Raw genomic sequence first — 17,783 nt, forward strand, 5'->3', positions numbered from 1 at the left:
AGAGAGAGTTGTTAGTGCTAGCGCACAGCGTGTTGAGACACATTCACCTTGGCAAAGAACGGCCAGGAAAAACGAACAAAGAAAGAAAGGAGGTAGAAAGAAAAGAGGTGGAGACAGGTTTAAGATGTATTTCAGTTCTTACAGACACTGCGTGAGAAAAGCGGCTTTCCTTTTCATGTCCTTTTTGTCAGGAAAACGTTCAAGGCATAACAGAGTCTTTTCACGCTTCAACATTCAGCCAGGTATTAAATATATCATGCTTTCGACTTTGAAACATGCTGGGAGAATATAGTGGCGAGTGTCTGTTAAAAAAGGAAGAGTTGTATTTTCCCTACGAAGCTCTGTCCTGGACATAGTGGAGATAGAAGCTACCTCTGGAACTGAGGATAGGCAGCAAATCTAAAGTGGTGTGGCAGGGATGAGATGGGTCGCCAAATTTGAACTTTAGCTTTTTCTCTCTCCGTTTCCCCTCTTTCCCCTCTCTCTTTGACTGTCTGTCTCTACCTCAGTCTCTCTCCCTTTTCTCTCTCTCTCACTCCTCTCTTTTCTCTCTCTATCATTCTCACCCCTCTCTTCTCTTCTCTCCACGCTCAACCCGGCACTGCTGTCCCTCTCCTCTACTACCACCTCATTATCACGTTCCCTTACACACACACACACACACACACACACACACACACACACATATATACACACCACCCACACTCCTAAAACCCTTGTGACATTTCACTGTTTCTTTACCCATTTTGGAACGATAAATTATCAATTAGATTTCATCATATCTTACCGAGGCAATTACATCAAGAAAATGATAGAGGTTGTGGGATCAATTATGCATGCCCTTGGCCAAAGACCAGAGACAGGGAAGTGGATGAGGGCAGATCCACTACCGTGCACAGACACACACACACACAAAAAAAATAAAAAGACGGTGGATCTCACAGATGTGCCCCATCAGTTCATCTTACTGCCTAAAAAGTTCATGCGCTTAATAATTTATTTGTGTTCTGGATATGGTTTCCCAGATGAATATTAACAACTTTGAAGTGAGCTAGCAAGCCAGGGGTATGGCTTCTAGTGTGTATATGTGTGTGTGTGTGCGTGCATGCGTGCGTGCGTGTGTGTGTGTGTGTGTGTGTGTGCGTGCGTGCGGGTGCGTGCGTTCGGGTGCGTGCGTTCGTGTGTGTGTGTGTGTGGGGCTAAAAGAGTCCTCAGGAAACAGGCCTTCTAGGTCCCACCGGAGACAAGAACCCCCCCATACACAGACAGACACACACACACACACGCACGCACACACACACACACCACTTCTACCCTTCCCTTTCTCCCTTCAATGTGTCCAAAAGACCGCCGTTCACATCGTTCCTCATTTCTCCCCGATTAAGAATTCTGTTTCATCACAATGTAGGTTTCACACAACTCCCTCCCAGCGCTTGAACACAAACTGGAAAGAAGGGAAGGGGGAAAAACAAGGAAAAAAACAGCAACCAACTAAGGAACCAAAAGGGAAAAAGATGCCCCCTTGTGCTTTCTTGTTTGTTGTTTGTTGTTTTCATCTTTTTATTTTGCTTCATTTTCTAGGCTCATTATTATCCGCAAATGTATTTATTTGATTGACTTGTCTCTTTCTTTCTTGTCCAAATCTCCCTCTCCCGTTTCTCTCCACTGTTTCAGCCACAGCTGCAAGTCCTTTCCCACTGGGGAGGGAAAGCAACTATATTGGCATGCCTCTGTATGCGTGTGTCTGTGTGAGTGGGGCAAATCAAGAGTTTGTTTTTCAGCCCATCTTTTCATGTGGGCCATACTCAGAGGGTCACACCACATCTCAGTGCTGAATGATGCAATTCATTTCCCTCTCTTCCCATTTTTACCATGTTAACAGAGAAAGTAAGTAAGACAAATCACTCTCTTCAAAATGGTACCGCATTCAAATCAGAGCAAGGAGGAGGAGAGGGGGGGGTTAACATCTGTTTCTCAAAGAGAGAGGAGAGAGAACGAGAGAGGGCGAGAAGGGTAAAGTAAGAGCGAGAGAGAGAGAGAGAGAGAGAGAGAGAAGAGAGAGAGAGAGAGAGAGAGAGAGAGAGAGAGAGAGAGAGAGAGAGAGAGAGAGAGAGAGAGAGAGAGAGAGATAGAGAGAGAGAATGAAAGAAGGAGGGTGAGAGAAGTGACAGGCATGCCAACATCAGTGTATGTGTGTGTGTGTGTGTGTGTGTGTGTGTGTGTGTGTGTGTGTGTGTGTGTGTGTGTGTGTGTGTGTGTGTGTGTGTGTGTGTGTGTGCTGTATGAAAGGCCCATGCAGTAATTAATGAGAGGCGAGTCATCATGTAAATTAAATATGTCTAATCTTCCAGTGAACTCTCAATCTTCACATGCAAAACGCCGCTTTCATTTACATCAGCAATTTAGGCCAAAAACCCCAGACAGAAAAACGCTACAACCATACAAGATATTTCCACCTTGCATTTCCTTACCCTCTAACACACTTCCCCCACCAATTGTGCAAATGTATACTTCAGACACACCCACACACGCACATACATGCACCTCCCCCTCACATATAAGGTCTGACAGGCTGTGCTGATGTGTTCAGAATGCACATGGTAATAGGCCAATCAAAAATGCAAAACAATTGGCAATTACTGAGAGGACCTAACGGTCATTAGAATTTACAACTAGGTAATGAACTAGAGTCTGCCCACTTCATGCATATTCATAAAGCAATTTGGGCTTTGAAGATTAAAGAAGTGCTTAAAATTCAAATGAGCCTGAGCAAATTATCAGTAAGATTCAGTCAGGATGTAGGGGATTTGCGTGTGTGTGTGTTGTCTGTGTGTGTGTCTGTGTGTGTGTGTGTGTGTGTGTGTGTGTGTGTGTGTGTGTGTGTGTGTGTGTGTGTGTGTGTGTGTGTGTGTGTGTGTGTGTGTGTGTGTGTGTGTGTGTGTGTGTGTGTGTGTGTGTGTGTGTGTGTGCTTGTAGGCGTGCATATTTTCGTATGAGTTCATTTTTGGGTGGGGGGGCATGGCATATGTAGTGGCATGACAGACAAACACCGGAAGTATTATTATTACTACAGACACACACACACACACACACGGACGAGAGTCCAATATAGACTCAGCCTAAAACAAAGGTAAACAGTTTAAACCAAAAGGTGATATGAATAACCCAATTGTAATCCTAATAAGAGTACACCAGCACAAGTTAAATGTGAGAGAGGCTTTGTTATGTAACTGAGTGTAAAATCAGCTGGATATTCTCCTGTGTGTGTTTGGGGCTTTGTGCAGTTCTTAAAAATAGTGCCATTAAGCGATTGTCAGAGATAGGCCAGCAGTTATGACAGATGGTCTTGCCAGGGGTGATGGGTGAGAGGGCACTGCCCTCATGTTGACAGGAGAAGAAATGATCCTGGTGAGACTACACCTTGTCCTTCCTCTGTCTTGTTAACGATAGAAGCAGAACAGTCATCACACTACGGACATCTGACAGGAATGATGCTTGTGTGTGTGTGCGCATGTGTGTGTGGGTGTGTGTGCATGTGCGTGTGTGCATGTGTGTGTGCGTGTGTGTGTGTGTGTGTGTGTGTGTGTGTGTGTGTGTGTGTGTGTGTGTGAGTGTGTGTGTGTGTGTGCATGCGTGTGTGTGTGTGTGTGTTCCTCTGCGGCACAATGCTGCTCTACTGTGGTAATGAAGCCAAATGACGAACATGAAACCCCAATGAGGAGCCAGCCCCTCCACACATGCACACACACACATACACACACACACTCACTGCCCGGTCAGTGCCAACTCTGCCCTGGCACGGTCTGCCAGGGGATGTCCTGCGGCTACACTGCCAACTCACACACCCTTTCATGTTCACCCGTGCCCCAATGGGGCTCTCGCACACCACACACTGGTAGAGCAATATACACAAGCATACACAGCTAGAGTAATACACAAATTCACGCATACTGAATTGAGCCGGGTTCTTTTGTTTGGTTTGACTTTGTTTATAAAACAGCAGTGTATAATCCACTGGGATATATAAATAAACTTTGTAGTGTATAAACAGTTTTATAGACAAGCTTTACACAACTTCTGACATCATTAGAGAGCTAGGACCATTCCACACTGCAGCGCTACAAAACGACTTATCAAAAAACTGTAGCTTTCTGTTGATAAATCAATCACTGATGAATAAACAATAAACATAATCCAGCAACAATATTCCACCATAGAGCGTCAGAGTTGACAACTGCCAAAATAAAAGCAACTGCTAATGATGTTGGTCACAGTATCGATTTTGTTAATGATATCATATCAACCTGATCAGCCTGATCATATAGGCATCAATCCATATCCCACTACCTTATGTAACTCAACTAAATCCAAACCAAATATGGGGCAATGGTTTGTATGTGCCAAATAGTGCAAAGGACAAATCATAAATCAATATGTGTGTCTAAAATGTGTCATGAAATCAAAGAATAGCACACACATCATTGCCATGCCATCAAAATATGACGTGCAAAACAAGCCATTCAATCCAGGGTCACTGCTCCATACTATCGTGAGTGCAATAAATGACCTCCCACACATCTCCTTTAACCCAATGCTTACAGACCGGCCTAGGAAAGACAAGCAGAGAAATGCGCCTGCTAGATCAGCATGATAGCATGTTTCCACACACCCTCCCAGCAAAACCAAAGGACTCTTTGATGATCCCTGGTGTCATGACAGACAGTGGCGTATGAAGTGGTGGGGGATTTAGACAGAGAGAGATGAGACGGCAACAATGGAGGGGTAATGGTAGGGAGATTCTGATGCTTTGTTCTCACACACACACACACTCACTAGTTCAGCATGGCGTTTTGGCACCAGAGACTGCAGCTGACTCGTATGCCAGGCTGCACCCGGACTACACAGACACACACACACACACATACACATAATGCACACATACACACACGCACTCACACCAACACACCAACAAGCCATGGGGACAGTGTTGTCTTTGTAATACCAGGGCTCATGTGCTTTGTATACCATATTTTGATGGGGTTAGTGGAATAATTATTTATTTCAGTGTTGCACAATCATTCATGCTTTATTACCATGACATTATACAATCAGTGTAGTTAGTGCTGTGTTAGTATACACAGAACACACAGAAACAGCACAATTGATTAAAACCTCAGTTTGAGGATGAGGTGGCATTCAGGGATTTTTTATCCCATTTTTAATCCCATTTTTAATCCCAGTTTAGGATTAATAGAGTAAAGAGAGTCAAAGATCTCAACCTACTGTGGTCGTATTAAAATGGCCTTGTGTGCCACACACACACATCAACAATCCACATGGAACACACACGCACACACACTCCCCGACAGGTACTGCCTTTTGTATTTTTAAAAAGAGCTGTTTGATGTGTAACTAAGTGTATTACACCACAAGAGCAACGCTCCATATTTTCTTCAGGTACATACCAATGACAAACTCCCAACTACCACACCTACCAATGCAATAATACACAGTAATAAATATTTATGGTGGAGCAACACTACAAAAACAACTAAATTGCCGTAATAATCTGTTACCGGTATTGCTTTGTGTAAAACAAAGAATAACCAAAATTACTATTGAAAATGTGAATAAGAATTGATTAATATAATAATTGTAACAATAAAAAAATAGTAACAAAAAATAAATTGTTCCACCAAATGTTTCTAAAACAGAACATCCACGCATAATGCCATTGACCCAACCAGACGCGTCTCGCCTGTTACATTATGATGTAAATAAGTCTAATATTTCAGTTTAGCTGCTGGCTGAGACTGTGTGTGTGCATGTGTGCGTGTGTGGGTGTGTGGGTGTGTGTGTTTGAGTCATAGTCAGCATGCTTAAATAGCTTGGATAATTTGTGCTGAAATTGCAGCGACATCTTTAAAACAAAAGGGCTAAGATGACACGCACGCACACATGCAAATACACGAGTCGAGACACAACCCTGGTTAGAATTGCCGATCCATTAAGATTGAACTGAAGCTTGTAAAGACAATGAGCTAGCGAACCAGGTAAGACTGACACACGCGCACACACACAAAGCACACACACACACACAGCGCACACACACACACACAGCACACACACACAGTGAGGTTCAAGTTACACAACATTTCTCCCCACCAACATAAAATAGAAACGGGCCTTTCTGGAGTCCATTCCGTACCAAAAACCAAAATTAAAGGATCAAAGGTCAGATCTAAATGATTGTTGATGAGGATGATCTGGGCCAGATCCATTTCCTGAAACTTGGATCTCTGGAGGCAATCAGAGAGTAGCCAGATGAGAAGAGGTGGCATAAATCAGAAACACAGTCACTACCCTGCATTTCTATACAACGGCAATAACTACAATACACACACACATATGAGAAAGGCCAGCTGAAAACTCCAAAATAATCTCTAGAGGAACTGTAATTATGGCCACCTTGAAATCCACCCTTTAACCCTCTATATTCCCAAGCATTTTTGTTGTTATTTACAAGCAAAGTGGTAAATGGTCTTGTTTTGTTGCTATGAACCGTTAACACTATTTAATATTTTCCCAGGCCTTATTTAGTTCTGCCAGTCAACCACTGGAAGTGAATCCCTAATTGAAATACACCGAAAAACTACACTATCACAGATCATTTGTGCCTTTAAGATGCTTTAAATAAACGACTCTCCCTCTGCAAGCCAAAATAACCGAATGTACACTCCGCTTCCCTCTCTGTTATACTGCACAGATAGGGAGAGAGTGAAAAAGAAAGAAAGAGGGAGGGAGGGAGAGAGAGAGAGAGAGAGAGAGAGAGAGAGAGAGAGAGAGAGAGAGAGAGAGAAAGAGAGAGAGAGAGAGAGAGAGAGAGAGAGAGAGAGAGAGAGAGAGAGAGAGAGAGAGAGAGAGAGAGAGAGAGAGAGAGAGAGAGAGAGAGAGCGAGCGAGAGCGAGAGAGAGAGAGAGAGAGAGAGAGAGAGAGAGAGAGAGAGAGAGAGAGAGAGAGAGAGAGAGAGGGGGAGAGAGAGAGATAGAGAGGTGAAAAATAAATTTCTGAGAGAGTAAGAAAGAGTAAGTATGCCTCTGTTTACCGGTGTAAGATGTGGTATGAGAGAGACCGCAGTGAGATCAGAAGACATCTGCTAGAACCACATGAGACAGCCACAGCCTGCAAGAGGGCATACTGTACACTCTCCATTCACAACAGGACACATACACACACACAACACAAAAGAGCACATACACGGACACACACAAAAACGGAAGCTTACACACATGGAGTGAAACACATCGTAAAACTGTAGCCTATATGGGGAAACTGGGAACACACATCCTAAGAAGGCATGAAGACAGAGAAACTGTGTACACACACACACACACAGAAAGGGAGAGAGACGAAAACACACACATCACAACATCTGTGTATGCCCTCTTACAGGCATATACACACTGCACAACTGTGTAATTACACAAATAAACTCTCTAAACCACTCCCACCGAAGCCCACACAGACTGACCGATGCCCCAAACCTTTGTTTCTCTGCGTGGTGGGTGGGTTGAGTCCGCTGCAGTGCCTGCCAGTGCACCCACCCTGTGCCCCACTTTTATAGGCCATCGCAAAATGGCCACTAACTCAAGGTTACCAGTGTCACTTTGCCATTGGGCTATATTTGATTACTGTGGAAAACCTACCTTCCCCCCATCCTCTCTCTGTCAAACTCAATGGATCTGAGGACAACTGCAGTGCCAAGTTAACCATTTCCCCTCCGCAGGCTGACACACACACAAACACACACATACACATACACACACAGAGCTAGAGATCAGTAGCACTATCATATACATGTGTCTCTAATTAAGAACACAAGCCAGTGAGAACAGGGCGATCTGAGACACGGATGAGCTAACAATCCATAAATCAAATCATAAGATGTGTTTTTATCTCAACCACACTATTCCTTTTCTCTTGGGCTTCCCTGTGACATTTCACAGTTGTGGTTAGCCAGAATAGACCCCGCCCCTAGCCTATCAGTCCTAACCAATCAGATGGATCACTTAAATGAGGACTGACAGCTGACCCAATCACGGCAGTGCCTTTCTCCCTGGGTCTCTTAGGACTACAAATCCTACAGGGATAGGGAACATGTGTGCCAAATATGTGACCTCTGCTGTACCCAGTCTATGCCTACACACACTACTCTGCATTGATGCTTTAATGCAACCCCCCCCCCCCCCCCTCAACATAAACACACAAGCCCACAAGGGACATACCCATTCACATGTCACTGCATATAATTGTGATTTGTGAAACTTCAAAACTTAAACACGCACCCATGGCTGCCTACCTTTATGGTGCACACACGTTTGAGCACGTTTACCCACGTTCATCTACGCCAATAACAACTCCTATTGTTTGTTTAAAGACAACTTGGTGTGGGGAATGGTGGTTACCTGGGATGTGTTCCTGCTTGGGGCAGATCCCTCTGGGCAACAAGAGGCGGTCGTCATCGCACCCTGGTGTGGCTTGGACGCCCACCTCCACAGGGCGCCTGCGGAGAGAGGCCAGGAAGGGCGAGGGGGTGAGAGCCAGGCCGGGCGTGGGCGAGGGGGGCTTGTCCAGGCCCCTGGCCAGACAGGGGGGTCCGTGGCATCTCTTCCTCTTGTGCTCGATGAAGAGCAGGATGTCCCCCAGGGGGAAGGTGGCCTGGCACTGCCCACAAGTCAACAGATCCTGCTCTGTCTCCACGGCAACCCGCAGTGTGCCCGTGCAATTCTCCGAACGGTCTGAGCGTTCCGAGCAGCGTTCCGACGAGAGCTCCTCTGAGGCGACGGCAGACAGGGGCTCGGCTGTAACCGGGAACGAGTGAGAGACAGAGGGAGGTAGGGAGGGAGGGAGAGAGGGAGTGTGATAGAAACAGATGGGAAATCAGAGGTGGAATGTTCAATTGAGCAGTATTAATAACAGTGCAAAACAATGGTCACGTGCTTTGGCTTTTTCTCTCTCACTATTCTGCCTAGACTAGTAGTAGTCGTCAGACTACTCCCCCAGTAGTAGTAGTAGTAGTAGAAGTAGTAGCAGTAGTAGTATGAAAAAAATTTATTCACTCACTAACTGTAAGTCGCTCTGGATAAGAGCGTCTGCTAAATGACGTAAAATGTAAAATGTAGTAGAAGTAGAACTAATGCCTGGGCAGTGTTGCAGAGAAAAAAGGGTGACTAACTCTCTGTGAGACTGGCATTAGACAGACAGCTCCACTTAACACTCATCAGCCTGTCAACTTCACACTCTCACCACTTCTACATCCATTGAAATTAACACAACAACAACCAAGAAAGGCATGTAATTAAAGATGGGAGTTATAATGTGATTGTAGAAACATATAGCTATGACAAATTAAGCCTTAGTTTGATGGATAATAAATGGGATAATTTAATGACTGTTTTATAGACTTGTAGAAATCAAAAGCTCAGTAGGACAGAGACAGTTGGATACCTCAAAATACAAAAGGAAAAAAAGGAAAAAGTTGTTCTAATATATTTTAAAAAAAAATGTTTTTCATATTCAAAAGAGTAGGCTATTCTTGGATGATGAAGAATAATAGTTCATAGGACATAGCTTGCTTCTCTCAATTCATTATGGGGAAAATTACAAATGTGTCCAACATATGTGCAGAAAAGACAAGCAGCATGAGTGTGTCGAAACAAAAAAAACGATCCTGGACTTTTTACATGTGTGTGACTTATAGTTTCTAGATAACCACATTTACAGACGGAAATCGGCCTAAAGGAACCGTTCAAGTACATTCTTTGCCATGGAAGCCAGGATTAACGCTTGACTAGTTTTAAAATTGCCTTTTGTCACACAGGGAGTGTCAGTCTTGTTGTACACGGACGACGAGCTGTGTGAATGAGAGATATTTTACCACAGAGGGAAGTTAGAAAGGAGTCTCAGTAGCCTACTATTGAGCGGCTCATGGTGTTTGAAATATTTCGCTCTAAGGTGAGAGTAGCTCTCCTTTAGCTTCCTAATGGGTAAGCATCTTGACCTTCTTTACTAAGCTGCCAATTTCACATTTTAATGAACCTAAAACCACTGAGAATCAAAAAATAGATTTTAATTTGTAGTGGCTGATGATTGGTAGGAATGTTTGATAAAAGAGATAGGATCCAGGGTACTGAGGTTAAATGTATTTCCGCCCAACCTAGAGACAGATAGAGGGAAATTGTGTGTGTGTGAGAGAGAGAGAGAGAGAGAGAGAGAGAGAGAGAGAGAGAGAGAGAGAGAGAGAGAGAGAGAGAGAGAGAGAGAGAGAGAGAGAGAGAGAGAGAGAGAGAGAGAGAGAGAGAGAGAGAGAGAGAGAGATAGAGAGAGAGAGAGAGAGAGAGGTATGTAGAGTAGCTCCCAGCGCGCGAGAGGAAATATCATTTGAACGAGCAATCCTACATGACATCTGCGAGCGAACTGGGACATAGAGATAACATGTGATAAATTCCGGCGGCCGGTTACTACCCTTAATTTAACGTCAGGTCAACCACCAGAAGGCCGGGTTTATGCTACAGCCCTGGGCATTAAATTCACTGGATAAAATCAAATGAAAGTAGACTAAGTCCTCACCTTAAACTTGAACTGAGAGTAGATTTTAGAGTTGCATAATGCATTGTTGGTTTTCATAAAAAATGGATAAACAACAAATGTAATCACAAAGTCTAACACCAATTTTCATGATGATATCATTTGATTGCATTTTTTTGTTGTTGCATAGGCCTTTGCACGTACTTTGCACCATATCGAGCCGTCTACATTGAACTGCTTGAAATGGAATTGAAAGAGAAGAGAAACAGAGCCTGGACATAAATTTTTTCTGAATATTTACATATTCTGAATAATAGCACTTCATATTTACATATTCTAAATAATAGCACTTCCACACTACATTTCCCCTCCTAAACTAAATGTGATGCTATCAGTATCACATTACCAAAAATATAGGCTGCATCAGAGCAGCAACACTGAGCTAAATTATATTGTATTCCTTTAAAATGTGTGGGATAAACATGATTCGTCACTAATTAAATTCTGCGTGGCAAATCAATAACAACAAGAAGAAAACTGTTGAGGAACAATTGTTTTCTAATAGGCTATATGAAAATCAAGCACTGTCAGGCAGCACTACAAATTAATTAATGCATTTGAAGCGAATTTCATTCTGCATGATATTAAAACAACTGTAATTTCTGCACAACCGGAAAAAACGAAGTGTGTTGTTGGATGCACAGCCCATAAGAATAAAAAGTTGTAAACATTAGTAGCATATCTCTTTTCCTACTTCTGTAAATTCCATTACATTTCAAGGGGTTTGATTAGCCTACCATTAACTCTAATGATAGCCTTCCTTATATGAAGGAAATATGGACAAATATATAATTTGGGTATAGGTCCTATTACAAAATATTTGCTCAAAAAGCAAAAATACTAACCTTAATTTAGAGCCATCATATAAGTAGGCCTACATTTTATATGAACAAGTTTTGTTATGCATTTGCACCTTAAATACATCTATTTTCATTGTAAAATAGGATATCCTCTACCATTTCCAATGGAATAAAAATAGGTCTGAATCTATAGAGATTTTTGCCTTAAGGTTTAACAAGATATAGGCTTACAGAATGTTGACACTTGTAATGACATTTGTTTAACTTCTATACCCCTGTAGAAAAAAACGGTGGATTCGAAACTGCAGAGAAAATAGGAGAAGGGGGGAAGGCGCCGTATACCTTATGTTTTTCCCTGCATTCTAAACATATAATCAAATATGTAGATTGAGATGGCGGTAAAATTGATCAGGTTCAAGTTCACATCCAGTTTCTGATCGTCGTCTGCCTCCTAGCGACGGGATTCGGATAGGAACAAAAGTCTGGCGATGCAGCTGGTCTGTATGCCCCCTGGCTGCATTGAGACCCAGAGATATGGCTATATGACCACTCGACTTAATGCGGAAACCTAATAATGCCGCACGAAAACATTACAATGTTACAACAACGTGGATCTGTGTAGGGCATGTTATCGCATATAACACCATTCGAGTGCTACTGAAGGAACGGTTGCAAGACGCATACACCGTGTGGCAACGTCAGGCATTGGGCTGGCTACCTTGGTCATTCCTCTAGTTACAAACGCATATAGCTGCCTGCTGCTTGTAACACTGTAAATATGGTGGTAATGTTTTCAATATATAAAGGCTCCAATCAAAATAAATGTGCGCGTAATGGAGTTTTCCATAACATTAGTTCAACTTAAAAATGTCTAATTATTAAACATTTTCGTTACATTGTTATTACCTTCTAAATAACATTACAGTGTTATGCTTGTATTGTCTTACCTTAGGGTACTGTACTGCATGATAAACTAAAACAAATATCAAGTGGCTCCAAATGTGGGTTTGTAAAAAGTAGGAAGAAAAATATAAAAGATAAAAAGCGTTGGTCCTGTTGCTCTTTACAAAAGCAACCAATTTTACTAGGCTACTCGAGAAGTATAGCCTATCATTCCTGCCACTATACCAGAACACCTTACAGAATCAATGTAGGCTAAACACTACAATCCAGTTGATAAGGATATTTGGACAAGCAGGGTACAAATAGGCCGTTACTGACATCTATTTCGACTCTGTTGGCAGATGAGCTACACGCGCATGCACGCGGTTCTTGTAAACAGTCGGACACGAGATTTTTCCCAATCAAAATCCACTTCCAGTTTTTTGAAAACCTTCCAAAAATAGCACGAGAGGGGGAAACCCGCCACGATCCAAGGCAGGCACGGATACCGGAAATTCCGGACGATATTCTACATAGCACCGCGTAAAGCATAGGCTATACTCATACACTCCGCGTACCTTAACGTAGCCTATGCACTTTAGTGGCTGAGGCAACCGGGGCACTAAAGCCAGTGCGTGTGAATGTAATTCCATTCTTGATGCAAACTTCTCCGATTTTTCTCAGGGATGAAAGCTGGATCAAACTTTTCTCTTTCAGCTTTGGGTAGGATATGCTATGTGCGCATAGGTATTTCACCCAGGTAGATTCTCGCCACGCTTTCACGGTGAAGTCCACTTGACTGCGGGTCGGTGCTGTCCAGTGTCCAAAGTGCCCGTGAGAATCACGCTCCTGGTAACCCATTTTCCGCTTTTCTGAATGGAACCATTATTGGGCTGGGTAGAAAAGGAGTGTGGTAAAAGTAGAAATTACAATTTAGGTGTACTTACGCGAAAAATCCCTTTTGCTTAAGTGCTGGGGTTTGCCTTGCTTGCGGCGAGACATGGTGGCTGGTGGCGGCGTTCAGCTCGGTTCACATCGGGAGAGCGGGGTTAGAAGGGAGACTCCAGATAAAATATCTTCATCAATGCCTTTGACATCCAAAATAAATTAGAAATAATACAACGATGGCGCAGGGAAGATGTATTGTGGGATCACCGTCATGGCTTTTTTGAAAATAGAGCGAGAGAGAGAGATGGAAAATGGCAAAAGCCCCCCTGAGCTGCAAGTTCAAGTGCGGACGTGACGTTTCTGCGAACTTGAACGTCAGGAGATGGATGGACACAGACATACAAAACATGGGCAGGGCGAAGCGGCAAAGTGGGAGGAGGGAAGGGAAATAACAAAACCAATGGACACTCATTAGGGGCTGGACATGAAAAATAGACCCGGAGAAGCCAATGGACAGAAAGATCAGGGGGCCGGACAAGCGGCACTTGGGGGAGGTAGTGAGGGAGCGCAAGGGAGAGAGATGTCTAATGAAAGCAATGTGCACTGTGTGTGTGAGAGGCGGGAGTGGGGGGACAGCAAGAAAAGCCAATGGACAGGAGCTCAGAGGGGGCCGTACATATGCTGCATGTGGGGAGAGAAAGAAAAGAGAGAGAGAGAGAGAGAGAGAGAGAGAGAGAGAGAGAGAGAGAGAGAGAGAGAGAGAGAGAAAGACAGAAAGAAAGAAAGAAAGAAAGAAAGAAAGAAAGAAAGAAAGAAAGAAAGAAAGAAAGAAAGAAAGAAAGAAAGAAAGAAAGAAAGAAAGAAAGAAAGAAAGAGACGTTTAATAGATGAAGTGGCAGTGGTGGACATTGTGGAGCCATGTGGTAGAAATACAAACATTTCTAGTCACACTCTCTCTCTGTGTGTGTGTGTGTGTGTGTGTGTGTGTGTGTGTGTGTGTGTGTGTGTGTGTGTGTGTGTGTGTGTGTGTGCAATATAGGTACAAAAGGAGAAAGGGCAAAGCGCCATTGAAACAAACGAAACGGAGCGCGTGAATATCGGGTTGCATGAACAGGACAGACAGGTTCTGGCAAGAGGGCACAGGGGTTGAACATTACCGCGCGCGCGCAGGTATAGAGAACCATCCCGGGACCAAAAATCTTTGAAATCGTGGAAACATAAGAGAGGTGTCCAAACCGTGCTATACCGATGTTTGAATACAGAGTTGGGTTTTGGGTTCAGTGGGCGAGGTTAGCGAGCACTATAGGCTAAAACTTCGAGACTATATGCTTTCTGTGAAATCCAAACTCCTTTACGAACAGACCGTGGGAGTATGCCCATAAGCGCCTATGTAGGCTAATAAGTTTCAGATGTGTTTCAGGTTGGACCGGCGGTTGGGGGAGGGGGTGTAAATACTCACAGAATGGGGGGTTTGGTAATATAAGAAGGGTTAAACACCGCCCGTGCAGACTAAATAACGACACCGTAAGAAGACATCATGCAAATAAAAAATTCAATGACAAGATGGGGTTGTGCGCGGGGAGGGTGGAGGAAAAGAGAGAAACAGACTATAGCGAGCTATAGCTGAAATGTGACTAGACAGCGACTGAAGCATATGCACAGGAGTGAGGAACCGCGCGCCATGCAAGTGCTGTACACACGGACCTGGGACACAGAGCATTATAGGACGGAGAGAGAGAGATAAATATAAAGAGAGCGAGAGAGAGACACGACCCGGAGTGGTGGAGGTGCTACGTTCAACGTCGACGACAAAAATATATATAACCAGTGAGTTAAATATTTTACAGGTTGCGACTAGCTGTTCGTTGCGCGCTGAAGAGTCTTGGTGCCTGGTGTGCTGTGGTGCATAAGGGAGGACTTAAGGCTATGCTTACATTCTGTGTTATGACGGGGCGTCAAAGTTCAGGCGCTGATAAAGGAGGTTACAGAAGTTGCCTAATTCCGTTGAACGACACCATGGACGCTGCAGATACGAAGCCTATCTTCCATTGTTATATAGCCTATGGCAATAACAATATTACAGTACATTAGAGTTGTATCTTATACAGACCCAAGGCTGCTTGGTCGAATTGTATTTTTCACGTACACGCAAGGAATACAAAAACCGTCTATCACCATCAGAATGGTGGACGCTTTACCCATTTATTTCACTTTCTCTAAAGTTTTACGCAAGCAATATGGACTTAAAAACATGCAATAACCAATATAACAATTATTTGTAAATATGCCAATGCTACACTTTTCTGATATTGTACATATTTGACCAGTGATCATTCCAGATGTTCCCTATATAGTGCTGAGAGCGCGGTGGAGATAAGAGGAATGATCTGTGACTGTTTTAGAACAATCTCAGTTTTCCATGGTCCCCAATTTAAATATTCGCCATCGATAACTTTAAATGCAGCTCTCATCTTCTGTTTGGAGTCATTTTCGTCCAATTGTGCACAATGGGGAATGCAGCCTCTTTGAGACTTGTTCTGGAACGGCCATTAGGCTATAGTAATTGAAAACAAGGAACAGCTATACATTGACAATTGTTTCATGTCTAAATAACAGTTTTAAACAGTTGGATACTAAATGCCATAGTTTTCAATTTAAACTAAGTGGTTTAAAATGAAGATTTTTTTTTTTATTCCGTAAATTTATGGCTGATATTTAGCCCGTTTCAATTGTCTCAGTCTTCCACATAGTGGGACATGATTGCTTAATCCAAAAGGTGACCTAAATCAAGTGGATGTGTTGCTTGTGTCCCCACACTGTAAACCTTATAGTTTACTTCAATATGCATGGCGTATATAGGACTTAATACTGTTGGGACACACTTTTAATTCACTTGATGGGCTTACCTTAAATGTCGCTGTAATTTTTTGAGGACACCGGCATGCACTTAAGATCAGGCTTTACGCACATGGTGCAATGGTTAAAAGAAACAATGTTACAAGGAAATTCACTTGTAGCCTTAATTTTAACTATGATTGTGTATCCTACTGTTTTCAATTAAAAAATATCGGTATAAAATAGGGCAGAGAATATCATCGGGATCATTCAGTAAGCAGCCTGTTATGTTACTTTATAGTGACAGCCGGCCACCGAGGTCTCTTCAACTGGATAGGCTTCACTGAAATCATTCACTTGTAGGCTTCACATTGATTCTTATCTTAGTGTGGACCGCCCACCATATAGCATCCCAATGATAGAAATGCAAATTTGTAGAGAAGTTTCCCACAATAGCATTGAAGAACATCACCATGAAGGTGTAAACAAGTTGAAAAGATGACCATGCTAATGTATTTTTTTGTTAACAATTTGGATTCATATCGATTCCCCCCAAACTGCCACAATAAAAAAAACTAACGCCACTTTGTAGGCCTACTGTACAAGTAATTAAAGTATTTCATGGACAACGCGTGTGTAAGCTGTTGACTAGTCTAGGCTACTGTCTGTATGCGTGAAAGCTCTTGTGGGGCCCTCGCTTTAACATCCATATTCTAAGGCACAGAGCGTTAACCTTGACCTCTCCCTACACCCCACTCCATCTGTTGGCACAAATAATCTTTTTCCTGTTTTTCTTCCCCTACTCTTTCTCCCGCTCACTCCACCCGCCCTCTCTCCCCTGCTCACTCAATGCGGACATTGATCAAAGCCCAACACCGCGAGCATCTCAATACGCAAATGCAGTATTTGCGGTGTTAATGCATTAGAGGTATCCATGTAGCACCACACTGCATGGATGCATGGACTGACATGCACCACGTACAAGTGTGTGTGTGTGAGAGAGAGAGAGAGAGAGAGAGAGAGAGAGAGAGAGAGAGAGAGAGAGAGAGAGAGAGAGAGAGAGAGAGAGAGAGAGAGAGAGAGAGAGAGAGAGAGAGAGAGAGAGAAATACGTTTCTCATGCCAATAAAGCCCTTAAATTGAAATTGAATTGAGAGAGAGAAATACAGAACACTCCCGTTTTGTCTTATAACCTAATGCAAACGAATAATATGTTATAACAAAAACTGAAAATCACCTGCATGCATAGCCTACCCTCCACGTGCGGGAGCCCGGAGGAAATTGAGTGATTGGGCGCTCGGTTGCATTTCAATATATGGAAATGACCAGAGGCTCGCGCAATAAATCAGTGCTCAATACACAACACATTCTCTGTGTCTCTTCATGCTTCACTCTACCCATTTCTCCCACTTCTGTTGGACTATTCAACCGCTTCTGGTATGAAGGATCTGCCTCTAAACGTTGGAGTTATGACATCTAAAAAGCACATTTAGGCTAATCTGTTAAAAAAATAAAGCGCGTGAAGTGCATGCAGGCCTACACAAATAGGTTATGCATAGATTTTGGGGGGTTGTTTTACATTCTATCTGCATCACCAAGAATAACAACAATATGTAGGAAGTCGACTAAGTCGACTAAACCATTCCATTGTTCTGCACTACCTCCCCTAACAAGAAAAGTTGGAAATGTGTTCTACCCTCTTGTGGCTTTGAGTCTCTAGTGACTCTTGTCA

The 17,783-nt window shown here is 43.1% G+C and overlaps 1 protein-coding gene across 1 annotated transcript in view; it reads right to left on the reverse strand.

The window, feature by feature from the left end:
- LOC121570651 (B-cell lymphoma/leukemia 11A) overlaps positions 1-13,779 on the reverse strand; it is a 42,798-nt gene extending 29,019 nt beyond the window's left edge. Inside the window, exons 1-2 of the mRNA XM_041882127.2 lie at positions 13,277-13,779; positions 8,466-8,861 (exon numbers count right to left, since the gene is read on the reverse strand). Of these exons, the coding sequence (XP_041738061.1) occupies positions 8,466-8,861; positions 13,277-13,331 (451 nt within the window). The 5' untranslated portion in view covers positions 13,332-13,779. The remainder of the gene's footprint in view (positions 1-8,465; positions 8,862-13,276) is intronic.
- Between the last annotated feature and the right edge of the window lie 4,004 nt (positions 13,780-17,783).

This window comes from Coregonus clupeaformis, chromosome 1 (assembly GCF_020615455.1).
Source record: "Coregonus clupeaformis isolate EN_2021a chromosome 1, ASM2061545v1, whole genome shotgun sequence".
Classification (NCBI taxonomy): Eukaryota; Metazoa; Chordata; class Actinopteri; order Salmoniformes; family Salmonidae; genus Coregonus; species Coregonus clupeaformis.